Source organism: Moschus berezovskii, chromosome 13 (assembly GCF_049115385.1).
Source record: "Moschus berezovskii isolate FMDL1 chromosome 13, NW_MosBer_1.0, whole genome shotgun sequence".
In the NCBI taxonomy this organism is placed as follows: Eukaryota; Metazoa; Chordata; class Mammalia; order Artiodactyla; family Moschidae; genus Moschus; species Moschus berezovskii.
The window spans coordinates 34532298-34548965 of NC_142472.1; the positions used below are offsets into that span (position 1 = coordinate 34532298).

The 16668-nt window shown below is 32.8% G+C and overlaps 1 protein-coding gene across 11 annotated transcripts in view; it reads left to right on the forward strand.

The window, feature by feature from the left end:
* MYCBP2 (MYC binding protein 2) overlaps window positions 1-16668 on the forward strand; it is a 277882-nt gene that overhangs the window by 202993 nt on the left and 58221 nt on the right. For 8 of the 11 annotated variants that reach the window (XM_055426496.2, XM_055426498.2, XM_055426497.2 and 5 more), the window contains 3 exons: window positions 8853-9077; window positions 9908-10040; window positions 13930-14052. In XM_055426496.2, the coding sequence (XP_055282471.1) occupies window positions 8853-9077; window positions 9908-10040; window positions 13930-14052 (481 nt within the window). Of the gene's footprint in view, window positions 1-6026; window positions 6102-8852; window positions 9078-9907; window positions 10041-13929; window positions 14053-16668 lie in introns of all 11 variants that reach the window. The other 3 variants (XM_088842669.1, XM_088842670.1, XM_088842671.1) reach the window with 1 other exon arrangement.

Below are 16668 nucleotides of genomic sequence, written 5' to 3' on the forward strand. Positions count from 1 at the left end.
ACCATCGGAGAAATGGTCCCATTAGGTACAGTATTAAGTTATGGGGCAAATGGGAATAATTAGCTCTTGGATCAGGAAGAAGCCTAGCACAGTTCTGGTATAAAAATAAGAGGACAGGTAGATGACCTCAGTAAGGATTTGCATTGTATGTTTGTGACCAAAGAGGACAGAGGGTATGTGTGACAGCTGGCATGGGGCTTCAGACAGAATTGGTATAAAGTTGCTTCAGTGTGGGTGTTAGATAAAAACTGGAGTCAGAGCCTGGCATAGGCAGGAACAGGCTGATTTCCCAGGGTTTTGATTTTCAGGACCAGGACAGGACTCTGACAGTCAGTAAGCTTTTCATGAGTACCTTACTCTGCAGGACAGAGCATATGATTCCATCTCATCCCCTCAGGAAACTAATACAGCTAAAGAAATGTACTTTGCTGCTGCTTCCTTTGCGTCTCTTACTTCTTTTACTACTGGAGAAATAACTTGCCACCTACTCTGCCTTTTTATACTTCATTGGTGAATGAATCAGCTGTCAATTATAGATAACAATTGTAAAAACTATTCAGTTAAACAGAAAGCTGGCAGATTTGAAATAAAATTAGAGATTATCAAGGACTGATGCCACTCACTTAAAAAGATGCAAAAGTACCAAAAAGTTGCCTTGAGCAATCTTTACGTCAACGTGTTCAACTTTCTCCAGTTAAAACAATTTTGTGTTCACATGAATGCATGTGCCATATTTGGATCCTGATCCAAGCAAACTGATGGGGAGAATAGGGGTAGGGATTAGAAACTGAACACTGAATATTTGATGATCTGTTTTTTAAAAAGATTACCATAAACAGCCATATTTAGAATAAACTTTAAAGTGATTTTGTTACCCTGTCCTGTTTCTGTACTCATATTGCAGAACCCTGGTTTTCATTGTAGATACGTTCTTTAGCCATATTTTGGCCTTACTGGCAGTAGTTCTGTTTATATGTCATTGAAAGTAAAAGTGTTAGTCGCTCAGTCCTGTCTGACTCTTTGTGACCCCATGGACTGTAGTCCGCCAGGCTCCTCTGACCATGGGGTTCTCCAGGCAAGAATACTGGAGTGGGTTGCCTTTCCCTTCTCCAGGGTATCTTCCCAACCCAGGGATCAAACCCTGGTCTCCTTCATTGCAGACAGATTCTTTACTGTCTTAGCCACCAGGGAAGCCCTTATATGTCATTTAAAAAATAATGACATCCTAACTTGGTTCAAATATGACTTTAGTAATGGTCTTGTTTAGAGATTAAATAGCATTAGACATGCATATTATGAGTGTTCTTTCTAAAACCATTTTTAAATCAGTGGAAAGAATCAGGATAACTGTGAAGAATACAGATACTTTCTTGTGAGGTCTGTTAGAACTTATTGCCCCTTTTAGAATGCACTGTTTAACATTACATTTTAGTCTCCGTTTATGTTATTTCATTTGTCTAAAATGCTTTTGCTTCCTTTCCCCCTCCCCCCAGCTTTTCTGATACTTTCCTAATTGGCCAGGCTCAAAAATTTCTGTTGACATTGTTCATCCGTTGTAGTTAGTTATCACTTCACCAATTGTTCACTCAACATATGAGTCCCTACTATGTACCAGACACTAAGCTGGGAAGAAGGTGTTGGGTGGAAAGGTAGAGGGGAGGGGATACAAAATAATTAAGAGTGTAATTCTTGTTCTTAGAGTGCTCGCTGTGTAATGGGATAGATGTACTGTATTCACAAAGTTAAGTTGCGTTGTGATGAGTTACAGAGTGGCTTCACTTAGGAGGTGACATTTGAGGAGGTTTCAAAGAAAAATTGCCAGAACAGAGTGAAGGAATTTCACATTAGAGAATCAAATGTCCAAAGTTGTGAAGGCATGCTGCGTTTGGTAACTAATAAATAGTTAAATAAGGGTGAAGCATGAATTGAGGACAGAAAGATTCTACATACTGGGGAAATTAACTTTCTCCCTTCCTGCTCAGGTAGCACTTTGTCTGTAAACGCAGAAAAGTCTTATATCTTTCTCTAGCTACTCATAATGCTTAGTTTGTTTTCCTTCTCTTTAGCCCATTTGTATTTATATACCTCTTATTTCTGTTTCTAAGCTCATTAAGGGTTAGGACTCACTTAAGATCCCCTCTTACTCCTATTTGTTTCTTCCAAAGAGTTATATATTTTATTTAGTTTGTGGCAGACTTTCAACATTGTTGAATGCTAAATTTTAGCATTTGGTATAATCATACTGCTTAAAATAATGTCTGACTGTCTTATGCTCCTTACCTTTATTCTCTCATTTAATTTTCAGTATATCCATTTGATAAGTTTGTATCATTCTCATTTTTTCAATTAGAGAAGAGAACTATTCTTCCAAGACCATAAGTAGTAAGTAGTGGAGCTAGTTCTAAAACTCCAGTCCATATAATTCCAAAGCCCATGCTTGTGTGTTCAGTCTACCTGCATCTAGTGAGGACATAAGGGTAAATACAGTTATAAGCTGCTACTGCTGAGTCACTTCAGTCGTGTCCGACTCTCTGTGACCCCATAGACGGAAGCCCACCAGGCTCCCCCGTCCCTGGGATTCTCCAGGCAAGAACACTGGAGTGGGTTGCCATTTCCTTCTCCACAGTTATAAGAGGATAAAGTAAATATAGCTATAAAAATCATATTATTTTGGCTAGAGTTCACAATTAAATAAATACAAATTCTCATAAAATTAAATGAGAATGAATACTGTGATGTATGTTCAAGGATACCTGGGGAAAGCTGATTTTAAATTAAAATTTTTAAGATTTGGAAACTGCACATTAAGCTAGTAGAATGTTTCATACACCAGGGAAAACATAAGTTTAAAAAGAGAGGAAAAATAGTTTATGCACATGACATGGGAAACATTTGAATGCCTGTGATAGAGCCTAAATTTTTTGGAAAGCAAGTTTACTTCTATTATAAAAATAGATACTAGTGATTTGAAATTTATAGGCACACTTTATTGTCTGCTGCTGCTGCTAAGTCACTTCAGTCGTGTCCAACTCTGTGTGACCCCATAGATGCAAGACCACCAGGCTCCCCCTTCCCTGGGATTCTCCAGGCAAGAACACTGGAGTGGGTGTCTACTTTGTCAAAAATGAGGTCTTTTAACATTGTGAGGTTGAGTGATAAAGTTTATATCAAGGAAAGTAAATGATACCTCATTAGAAATATTCAAAGATATATTTACAATGCTAATATTAATCAAATTCTTACAGAAGCAACTTGAGTCACCATGCAATTATACAAACCACTTTCTACCTACTTAGGCTGATTGATGTTCACATATAGAAAGTAGATTGATTTTTCTAAATTTGGGGACTGAAGATTTGCAGGAGAGAAAGAATCTCTCATATAACATTACTCAGAGTACTTGGTAAAACTAGCATATATTTCATGCATTTTATGTCCAATTTAATTCTTTTGGGATACCTAATGATGCATGGTAGTCACAGCTTTAATATACCCCAGATTTCTTAGGTTTGTTTTCTTAACAAATTTGCATGTATGTGTATGCATAGACCTGTTTTTCAGTCTTAGTAAATACTAAATATTTACTTAATATACCATTAATAAATATGTTGTCCTTAGATGGGTGTCAAAACTTCATTTCATTCTTAAGCTTGACATTTAAGTTTCCTAAACAGAATGGAATTGAGGCCTTTAAAATAACACTTTAATTCTTCTGAGATACTTATCTTTTTCACTTTAAAAATAGCAGTTCCTAACTCTGTGCTCAAGCATTGGGCATGTTTGGTCATGTATTTCACCATAAAAATTATTCTTTTATTTTGTCTCTTCTATGCCTTGAAGCTTATTGTGTTAGAGCTGCAATTTGGTTCTCATCAATTTAGTTAGATTTTTAGCATACTTTAGTTTTCTAATTTTATTTGGCAGAACTTTTTTGCCTTCAGAATAGTCTTTGAGGATAAGATGACTTAGATTATTATAGATATGTTTTGTATTTGTGTATGTATATATACATACATACATATATAATGGTACTCATTAGTCTATAAAATTATGCAATATGAAAACTATATGTTTTAGCAGTGAGAAATTGAGACTTCGAGGAAATTAATATTTTCATGCATGTTCATATCTTTAGATTAAGTTTTCCTATATTTTCAAAAGAAACTATGAAGAATATTTTATTTTTAAACTTCAGTTTTCTATTTGGCGCTTTTTTGATACTTGATAAATGCAGTATTTTTAGGACACCACGTTTTAAAAATATCCTTACAATAAACCAGTGTACACTAAGAATTTTCTATAAATGTAGAACAAAACAAAAGAAGTATCAAATTTGAATCCACATATAATTAACATGTACAGATTGTATTGGCAGTTTGTTACCATGGTGAGCAGTTACATCACTTTAAGGTATCTCAAGCTATTTCAAGTTAGCATGAGGACATATTAACTCATGCTCTCAGACGCACTGAGTTTAAACACTGAAATAAATATAAAATTTTTGAAATTGTCAGTCACCACATTACTTCTTTATTCCTAACTCAATCTGCATTACTTCTTACAATGTTTTTCACATTGCTTTTGATATTAGAATGCTAAAAAATAGAAAATGCTGAAAAACATTGATATTGTTTTAGTCCAAAACGCTGTACCACTCTTCTCTGAAAAGAAGAAGAACCTTTGAGCAAATACTCCACAAATTCTTATATACATGGATGAACCAATAAGGACACTTTTTCACCCCCAAAATGGCATTTCAGAATGCTTTGTAACATGTATCCACTTAACCTAAAGAGAAAGTACCCTGTCTACTGTGTATTTTTAAATATGGAGGGAGCTTTGGCTTTTGATTTTTGTTTTGCATTTATCTGTAGACACATTAATAGAAGCGCTTTTCCCCTAGCTTTTATATGTCTTATATTTCTGTGTTAGCATAGGTGTATGTATATGGATGTGTATCTACATCTATCCATATACATATATACATGAGGAAGATACAGAACTGGAGAATATGAAATAAATTCTCATTATGTAAAATGGCTTATAGTAGGTTGCAATTTTGTTGTTCACAACTTTTATTAACATTTTTAATGTCTTCGTTTTTTGTATTTATATAAGCAGTAAAATTGTGTAATTGCTAGTTTCTGGAAAGGTTTTAAGGTCAGATCAAGTGAATATATTTAATAGAATGATATATCTATGTAAGTGTATATCATTTTAATTGTCAGAAAACATTTTGTGAAAATGTTGATTTTTCTGGGACCATGTTGCTGTGAATTGGTTGTTCCTTAACAGAATATTTTTAGACTGTATATAGAGATTCTAAATGCTCTGTGCATTTCCTAAATTTTTGAGATGGAGAAAACTAGTCTACCTTTTGATAAAAATTCAGATTGTTTTCTCTATGTTTTTCTTACCAAATTTGCTAACAGCTTTCAGTAACATTTCCAAGTGATTTTTTTTTTCCCCACTTACAGAAGAGAGCAAAAGTGAAAAAATGAATTAGACTTTTTTTTTTTTGAATTAGACTTTTTTACTTTCTGATTTTTTTTTAATTTAAAAAGTAATAACAAGTTCACATATACTAATAATATGTGCTTATTATTTGTAGTACTAGTTACACTATCTATATAATCTGTATTCTTCCTATTGTCTTTATAAACAGCAGACTTTTTTGTATCATAAAACAAATCTGGCTTTACTGGAACAGATACGTCAGTCATTTAAAGGAGTTTTAAGTTGTCCTTCTTGCACTGTCTTAAGCTTGAAATCAATGTCTGACTCTTAATTGTAGCAAATGGCATGACACACTATATCCATGGAGAGCTTTTGACAAAAACTTACCTATGAGAATTTCTTTGCTGTGTGGTTTACTCAGGTGGCTTCAGTTTCCCTGTAGTGAAATAATATTCTGGTGTTGGTGCTGGCATACAGAATGTTGCTACTCCTGTGAACGCATCTTCTGCAGATCATCTCCTGTTCCCTTTCTTTGTTGATATTTTTCTTTCTTAAACTTTGTCACTCAGAATATCTTTAATGCTAGCCCAGGAGTCAGGGATTTGGACGTATTTGCATGGACTTCCAAAACTTTTTCCCCCCAGGTGAGTTAACTGTAAGGAACAGTCATACATTATGCAGGTATTTGAGCATGCATAACAAACTTTACATTATATCTTTGAAGCCTGTGCTTAAGATTAATAATTTTTTTTTGCCAAAAACAATCTACATACAAAGTACTGCAATTGAGTTTCCCCATAAACCCTTTCCCTCTATTTCTGCCAGAGACTGCATTATTCAACTTTTACTTGACTTCAGATTCGCTATATTTAATTTTATGACTAGATTCTCCAGCAGTATACAAGTCTAGCTTTTTCAGACCTTACTTATTAAGTGGGAGAATTTCAACCCCATGGCGATTCTAACCTTGCTCAGTGCTGTTTTGAATACTCATACGAAAATGGGATGGAATTGCAGTTGTGAAGCAAAAAATAACATTGCAGTTCATATGATGGTGCCCAGGTCTTAAATCTCTGTATTAAATAAAAAGTGAATTTTAGAATTGCTTGAGAAAAACAGACATAGTTCTGTGATTTTAGGTCTATCAGTTCTTTTTATACTGTTCAGTATTTTAAAAAAGGATAAACTTTGCTGTACATTTATTAATTTATATATTTCTTTAATCAATAAAATATTGAGTATTTTAGTACAGTCTTCCTATGTTGTCATTCAGTAAAGAACTTGCAGTTATTATTAGTTTTTGCTAAGACTTTTCTCTCACTGTTACCCTGAGTGGTCAAATGAGAAATATTGTCAAAACTTCATTAAATGCTCAAGATGTATCATAAAGACCAGTGAAGTTGTTTTTTCACTATATTTATTACTATTTGCTTAGTTTTTACATCATACCGTGGAATTTTTAAAACATCACTTGTACATATGACTACTCTTTAAACTATGAAATATTTATGTTTGCTACAACTAAATGATGTATTTGCTAAAATTAATTATTCACTTCTAGACATTTTAAATGTTTACTGAAAACCTTGTGAATAAAATAGCCCAATTAAAGTTTAAATCTTACTCTCAATTTTATTTTGAGTACTGTCTTTGTATTCTTATAGGTGTGCACATGTATAAATTGTTACAAATGCAAAAATAGGTATATAAATGTGTATTTTATTTTCGATTTAAAATTTTTCAAATAATTAAAATTCTCATTTTCATGAAATTGTCAGTGAATAACTGAGTGTTGGATTAATATGATACAAAATTATAGTAAATGTAAGTAAATATTGTTCATTCCTTGTATTTGTGTAAGTCAAAATTGATGATTGTTCATCACCACAATGAGATTTGCAAGATATTAGGAGGTTAATAATGGATTTAAAATTTTTCCAGACCAAAGCTATATTGAAGTCACAGGTACAGAGAATTTTTGAATCCACATTTTTTAACCTTATGATTTTATTTTTAATTTCTACTAAATAATGGGCATCTATACATATTTTTTAGAATGATACTACTCTTAGGGATAGAGCTATTCAGTCATATTTTATCTTGCATAATGTATTAGTAGATTTTTAAATTTTACCGTATTTATAACATAACTATCAATTTAATTTTAACCTAGTGTTTGAATAAGTGTTCCATTATGATCATTTTTTACTGTATTTGAATAAAGCAATTTGTAGAGCCTATATCAATATGTTTAAAAGTGCAGTTTCGTGACTTCCCTTGTGGTCCACTGGCTAAGACTCCTCGCTCCCAATATAGGGGTCCTGGGTTCGATCCCTGGGCAGGGAACTAGATCCCACATACCACAGCTGAAAGATCCCATGTGCCCCAACTGAGACCTGGTGTGGCCACATAAATACAAAAAAATGTTTTAAAGTGCAGTTTAGATGTGTTTTAAAGGAGTAATAATAACAATGAAAGAACTTCCAGTGTGGAACTTTTGTTTACATCTGGTAGGGAAAAAGAGAAAATATGGGAAGGTTGTTATTTCTCTTTATTGCATTTATATAGAAAGTAATTTCATCATGGCATTCAGATTAAATAAATAGTTTCAGGCATGTTCTTTTCATTCATTTTAGAAATGATTCTGATATCCAGATACATTATATAAACTGCTTTTTTAATGTTAATCTCACCTCTCTACTAAAACATGATCATCTTTTTCTGTTAATAGCATTAATATATCACTGTCTAATAATAGTCTAGCAAACCAGCGAGACTTTTATTTGTGCTATATTAAGAAAAGGTGAGTTATTAAACTCTTATAAGTACTCTTATTCATAACTAGTTAAAATCGAGTAGTTTTATTTCTTGCACATTTTTCACCATTGTTATCTCTGTTTATAGATAAGTCTCCAGAATTTTTATACCTGTTTTCCTATTTGTTAATAGTTATTGCAAACAAAAACGGAAGAAAATGAAGATTTAGGCTTTTTAACCCGTACCAACGGGCAGCGACACAATAATAACGGTTAGGACTCTTCAGTTGTGGTTCATATAGCGAATTATTTTCATTTCTCCTGTTTTTAAATATTTCACTGACAGAAGTAAGATCAAGTACTACCATGTTCCTCAGATTAGAGGGGACAGGAGCTAAAGTTCAGCTGCTCTCCTGCTATAATTTTCTTCTCCAGCTCTATTTTAAATATTATTCAGAACTGAATAACAGAAAGATTCTTTAATGTAGAGTTAGCAAACACTTCAGTTATTTCTATATATGTGTTCTTTTTCTTTGTTGGTGTATTATGGACTTGCTTTAAAAGCTATTAAGAAGAGTATGTTGAAAGTGATAATAGATTGTATTTTGTTTACTTTCTTTTTCCTATTCAAATTTTCAGGAACCTAAAACTAATAGTGATGACTTTTTCAAAGACATAAACTCCTGCTGCCCACAGGAAGCCACAATGCAAGAACAAGATATGCCGTTCTTGCGAGGAGGGCCAGGCATGTACAAGGTAGTGAAGACGGGACCTTCCGGTCACAACATCAGAAGCTGCCCTAACCTTAGAGGTATCCCAATTGGAATGTTAGTTCTGGGAAACAAAGTCAAAGCAGTGGGAGAGGTATGGATTCTTGTAGATTCATGACTTCTAAGACATTCATTCTTAATATAATACAACCAAAGCATCTCTTTCTTCCAGAGGTTGTCATTTCCATCCCAGGTTTTTAAATGTTAATGTTCTTTATCTTTACTTGTGTTGAAAATACTAATGCTATTTTTCTGTGCTTTTTTTAAATAATTTTATTCTCATAATTATTCTTGTGAAAATAATGTAGCAAAGTGATTTGTACTGTTTATAAATATTCGGTATTTGCACATATCTTTCCGTTATTACAGATGTGTACTATACTGTCATGGACGAACAGCACTTTAAAATATTTGCTATGAATCAGCATGGAGATGTGTTTAAAGGGTTTCATTTCTTTGTTCCCATTCGTGTGTCTCACTGAAGTCCTGAGCAAATAACATTACTCTTTAGTCCACTCTGGCATTTGCCTCAGCTGATGATGTAGTGTGTCATGCTATTTCTCAGTGTCAGGGTCACTTTTGAGTTGCATTATACGCACTATCAACCTAAATAACAGAAAGTGTGCTATGTTAGGACATTTTACGTGCCAAACAAAGAGCCACGTGTTTTGGGGTACCATTTAAATTTATGAATGAATTATCCTGTGCCTTAAAAACATGTTGTTTTTACTGAAGTCATCAGTGAGCATTATTTTACAAGACTGTTTATTGATTTCTGTCTTACCTCAGGCTGTGGTCTTAATTTCAGAAACTAACTTGATGATAGAGAGTTACTGGAATAATTGCTCAAACTTTTTGCTGGTTTTCGGCCTGAGTGCTCTGAAAGAATCAAGCCAATCAATCATGCTTTTTGTTATGTACTAGGTAACCAATTCTGAAGGTACATGGGTGCAGCTGGATAAGAACAGCATGGTAGAGTTCTGTGAGAGTGATGAAGGAGAGGCATGGTCCTTAGCTAGAGACAGAGGCGGAAACCAGTACCTCCGACATGAAGATGGCAAGTTGGCTTAAATTTGTGATTTATTCCGATTTACCTTTGCAATCAGAAATTTAAAGTGTACTGTATTTCTTTTGCTGTAAAGAGCTTTTATGTGTGTTTATTTTTGTAGTAAAATCAAAGCTGAAGGTTTAAAAATCTTGCAAGTGTTGAACTTCCTGTGTGAAATACCTAGGTGCTAAATGAATACACATAAAAGAAGAGAATTAAAAGGAAATGTGAAACATAGGAATTGGTTTTGTAAAACCTGCTTTTTTATTTCATTAGTAAAATCATAATTTTATTAAATTTTATTAAATCATAATTGAAATGATAATTCTTCTGTTCCTGTTGAGGACTAAACATTTTACTCTTTCTACCACTAAATGAAAGTTCAGTTTTCAAGCCACTGATCATTGTACTTCTCCCAGGCAATTTCATCCTGTTGAATTCTCTGTTAGTTAAAGGAGCATTGAATATATGCATAGCTTCTTTGGGGGGTTTCCTATTTTGTTGTTGGAATTTAAACTTTATTTTGCCGTTTTTCAACAATGATCTCATTTAATAAGAGATTTTCCATTTTGTCCTCTCTTCATTCTCCTGGTGGCCAAACCTTGTTCAGACCATGTCATCATTTGAAAGTGAAAGTGAAGTCGCTCAGTTGTGTCCAACTCTTTGTGACCCCATGGACTGTAGCCTGCCACGCTCCTCCATCCATGGGATTTTCCAGGCAAGAGTACTGGAGTGGGTTGCTATTTCCTTCTCCAGAGAATCTTTCCTACCTGGGCATTGAACCTGGGTCTGCCACATTGTAGGCAGATGTTTTACTGTCTGAGCCACCAGGGAAGTCATGTCATCGTTTAGGTGAATCTTAACTGATCCTGACAGAGTAAAGGGTTAACTCTGATCCTAAAGATCCCAATTCACTGCTAGAACAAAACTGATATTACCTAGAAGTTAATTTTTATTTCTTCATATTCAGATTGTGCATCCCTCGTGGTCAGCCACAAATTCTTTATCTTTGTATTCCGAGTGCTAAAACAGTTTTGGCACATACTCGTTGTTCACTAAGTTTTCTAAATACAAATTGAGTCACAAAAGTATTATCAAAATAAGACTTTTCTACCAAATCTCAAAATTTATAGATAGGGTCAGACAGTTAAAAGAACATGCGTTTTTTAATCCAGAAGAGTATAAAGTTATAATAATCATTATCCAAGAGGTAATATGGCCATAGTATAGATAGATTCAAGAAAAGTTTGGAATTTGTATGGATAATGGAGTATGTTTAGATATATTAACATGGTACATTAAACATTCTCCCATTTTCCTCACAACATGCCTTAGAATAGGTTATATAATCTTCATTTTACAGTTAAGGAAATTAAAGCTCATAGAATTTATAATGACTTGTTATACCACTGGATACTGGGCAGATGAAAGGCTTGAGCCAGAATCTTCATTCATGTGTCAAATGCTGTGCTCATTATACCACACTGCATCGGTTATCCACTGAGCACAATTTGAGAACCTACTTCTTTTCCCTTGTCTTTACAAATATATTTTTCTTATTCAAGGATGATACCATAAATAATGTTCTGAGAGAGTAGAACTGTTCTTCATTATGTTCTGAAAAGTAGAAGACTTCAAGTAAATCAGACGTTTTACAAAATAACTTTAGCAGTTATAGTATACTTACTACATATATATTAGTAATATATTTATTCCATATCCATCAGTCTTTAAACATTTCCATTATACAGGGATATTGAGATACAAATGAAAATAGCCTAAAGTGAGATCAGCTTTTTATAAACGTAACTAAATAATCTGAGACTGGTTTAAGTGACTGTCAGAGCCTTTGTAGCTTAGTAATCATTTTAGCTTTTAACACCAAGGCTTCCATAGTGCCTCACAGGTCAAGGATCCACCTGCAACACAGGAGACCCGAGTTCGATCCCTGGGTTGGGAAGATCCCCTGGAGAAGGAAATGGCAACCCACTCCAGTATTCTTGCCTGGGAAATACAATGGACAGAGGAGCCTGAGCTACAGCCCATCATGTTGCAAAAGAGTCACATACAGCTTAGTGACTAAAAACAAACAACAGCAATCATTTTAACTAGCAGTGAGCATAAATTGTAACCGTGGGCTCTGGAACTGCACTGCCATGCCAGGGTACTAATGCCAGCTCTGTAGCTTTTCATTTGTATGACTTTGGCCAAATTACCTGGTATCTCTGTGCCTCTGTTTTCTCATTTACAAAATGAAGATGATTTATAAGTTGAATATGAAAGCTAAGTGAACAAATAACAAAGCTGGAAGATGGTAAGGTTAGCTATTATTGTTTAAATGTAAGATACTTTCCATTCTAAGGAGTAAGTTTTAATATGGGAAGTTGTATTCCCATCTGTTTAGAAAGTAGAAGGTTCTTTCTGTATAAAGTGCTTCTTCAATCAGGATGTTGTTTCTACTAAAGTATATACTCAACCCTAAAAGAGGTGTTAAGAGAAGTTTAAATTTCCCTGTAATCGCTTAACGATTTTTTGCTGTATATGTGTGTGTGTGTGTGTGTGGTGTGAATCTTAATATTTTGACATAAAATTTGGGGTGTGTGTTTGTGTGTGGTGTGAATCTTAATATTTTGACATAAAATTTGGGGTCATAGGAAAGAAATAAGAAGCTAGTGCCTTAAAGTCACTAAGATTAGTTTGATGTGTTACTCAAATAGTCTGCTCCTTGGTATTAGTATGTAACTGAATTTAGTATGGAAATAAGATTTGACACTATAGTAATTTATTCATATAGAGCAGCGTAAGTAAAACAAAACCTTTCCTCTTTGTAAAAATCCTTTGTAGGTCTTTGATGTCTGTAGATAAACGTAATAGGCAAAGATACTGCTGTGGTCAAAACAGACATACTTGGTTCTTAGACTTTCTCAGTCTAGAGGGTGAGAGCAGAGCTGTCTTTTCCATTCTGATTGCTGTTCATGGGTAAATTTCAGAAGAAATATTTTGCTGCTGAAACACCTCATACTGAAGAGTTTTGCCTAAGAGAAGTGCTAGGATTAGTTTCTTGGAAAAAAAAAAAAGCCTAGACATGCTGGTTAAGAGTTAGACCATACACAACCACCAGTACAGCAGAATTCTGACTTATGGGTAGGAAGAAAACATTGCCACTTTTTTCTAATTACATTTTCAGTTTAAAGGGATATAAATTTTAAAGTAAATTTTAAACCATCAGCTATTCATAATGCTGTTTTAATGGAATAAATACTATATTTTCTCTTTTTCACCATTCATTTGATAGATTTTATTTTGCCTTTTATTAGTTACATTGTGTTAATGAAAGTGCTTATAAAACCAGGTTTGTCATCCTTACATTTAGGGAACATATCTTTTATATAATGAGTAAAAAATAAGTACAAAGTTAAATTTTCCATAATTTTCACATTGAGAACTTAAAATATTTTATAAGTGAAAATTTCTTTTGATACCATATACTGAGATATTTTGAAGATACTTTTCTATTTGAATACTTGTATAGAAGATATTTTAATTTCTGATTTATGGGACATCAGTTTTTATTTTATAAAATGTCCTTGTATAAGTTTGTTACAAATACAAGTTCCTGGTCCAGAAATATTAATATACATTCAATGATATAAAAGCAAATTGACTCCATAAGAGCATATTCCATTTCTAAATGTAATAGTGGATTTGATAGATGAAAACAAAGCTTTGTCATGCACTTTGTCGGTGTCAGTGACCTCACTGATAGACTTATTATGAAATCTAAATGTGAGGTTATTTTTAAATTTACTCATCAAAATCTTTCTTGCCATTTCCTCTCTTTATTCTATAGAGAATAGCATATAAGAAACTAATTTTATAGATGTTCCTTTTATTGTAGAACAAGTTCTTCTGGATCAAAATTCTCAAACTCCTCCTCCAAGCCCTTTCTCAGTACAAGCTTTTAATAAAGGGGCAAGTTGCAGCGCACAGGGATTTGATTATGGACTTGGAAATAATAAAGGTAGGTGTTTAAAAGTGAGTTTCTTACTTACCTAACAAGTGTAATATTTTTATTACCTTCTCTTACCCATTATTATTACTGTTCACCCACAGAACTTTTTTAAAGTTTGTTACTAGAAAACTAACAAAATGCTTATGAAAGTATTCTTTTTTTAAATTTATTTATTTTTTATTGAAAGATAATTGCTTTACAGAATTTTGCTGTTTTCTGTCAAACGTCAACATGAATCAGCCATAGGTATACATATATATTCAATATGAAGGTATTATTTTAACAAGTTTTGGTTTTATCCATTTTAGTTTAAGTTTATAGTTCTTATTTACTTGTTCCCATTTTATAAACACTCATTTTGAATTCACATCATTAGGATTCTATGTCACTATATCTAGTAGAACTTTTTTTAATCATCCACTTGCTATTAAATGTTAATGAGCAAAAAAAGAGCTTTCCAAAATGATCCGTTTAAAATCAAAATATTTTGAGTAATATTTTTAAGCAATATTGTATATTAGCTTTATTAAATATGTGTGATTTTGAATGTAATCAGTTATCTTAATTAATTTTGAATTATGAAATATCTTTGGGTTTGATTATATAATGAAACCAAAAATTTGTAAAAAGTAAAACAAAACCCCTAAACCATATAAGTATTAAAAGTATACAGTTTGTTTTGGTAGCTTTAACTGAAGAGACCAGAATCATGGACAGTCGAAATAATAATTCTGTTCCGTTCTGTTCAGTCGCTCAGTCGTGTCTGAATCTTTGTGACCCCATGGACTGTAGCCTACCAGGCTTCTCCCTCCATGGGATTCTCCAGGCAAGAATACTGGAGTGGGTTACCATTTCCTATTACTTTGGAATAATTTATGCTTGAATTTCATCTATAATTCCATTTGTATGTAAATTTGGACACATTGTTTCTTATGAACCTGATCCTAACTCATAGCTTCAAAATCAGCCATACTGTCAGCAGGTGGCATTCAACTGGACAATAGGAAGGAGAAGATAGTCTCCATGGAAATAATTATAACTTTAAAATGTTATTTAAACTAATTCATAGGATTTGATTTCCAGAAACAAAGACAGTTGTCTTAATACCTGATTTGAAGAGAAAGTAAGATAATGAAATAGTCAACGAAATACAAAATACATCATTATGGAGGAAATATTCAATTTAAAATAAGATCATTTTCTATTTGATACCTTTATTGCTTTCCACAGTGTTTTTTTATGAAGGAAGCCTTAGCTATAAGATTTCTTTTTGGCTCTTCCTCCTGTATTGGGTTCTTCTAACCTACAGGCTTAGGTACTATCTGCTCACTCATTTCTGGTAGCTCAGATTTCAGCTAACTTAAACTAGATCTTCATGCTTAAGTAGGGTAAGTGCTTTGTGGTGTTTGCTTCATGTCCCTTTCCTTCTACCACTGCCAATCCTTAAAATCTCAGTGTTTACTTACCATATATACCTGTATAGTAATCTGTTTAAAGCCATGTTTAATTCAAATTGTATGCTTTAAGTCTCTAATATGTCCAAATTGTACTGGTGGCTGTCACATTAAATCAGTCTTTAAAACATAGTTTGATAAAACATCTTAAGAATAAAAATCAACTTTTAAGAGACACAGACATTTCTGAGAACATTTGGTCTTTTTTTTTTTTCTTGAGAACATTTGTTATTAAATAAAAATAGTGTATTACTTTTTAAAAGTGACTTTGCTAATATTGTTCAGAAATAGCATGGACTTGTTAGTAGACTTTAAAGATACTTAGATGGAGCAAAGAAATATTAAGAAATTTTGATCTGATTATATATATATAACCTCTATTTTTATCTTGCCTTTAGTAGTAGTTCTCATTTTCTTTAACTTTTGAACTACCCAATGTCAAGCAATTGTTTTTTGAAAAAATTCTTTTCCCTTAAATCAGTTTTATAAAATTCTTCATCATCTCTAAAATCTTTCCTGTAATCTGCAGCATTAAATTTTTTTTAAAGTAAAGACATGTAACTTTTGTTCACAGTTCTTCCCATATCTATTTCTTGTTGCTGTTTCATTTACAATTTTATTTATGAAACTTTATTATATCGAGAGAATATGGCTAGGAAAGTGCTATTTTCCAGTTTCTGCCTCAGCTAGTCTGGATATGTTTTTTGTTGTCCCCTCTTCTTTAACGTCAATTAAACCTTTGAATATATATATTCTCATAAATAAGGAGCTATCATCCATCCAATTATATCGTTTCATATTTTTTTATTTTTGTACTAATGTCCTTTGTATTTAATTTGAAGAAAATTTCAGAATTCATGTTTGAGATACTGTTTGAATAAGGTAGATTATATTCCTTTTTATCTTATAGCTCTGACAGATTTTTATATTGTCTATCTGAGCAAAAGAGTCCATTCTTTTAAAAATGTATAATTTCTTTGGCAATAGCAACTTTAAAAAATAAATTATAAATTTATTAATTTATAACTAAATATTACTAAGTTAATAGCATACTTTGCCTCCCTTCAATCCTATATTAAATTCTTCATATTATTTGCATATTTTCTGCATGAAGTATCCTACATATGAGGCAGAGTGATGATAATCATTGTCAATACTGCATAGAAGATGA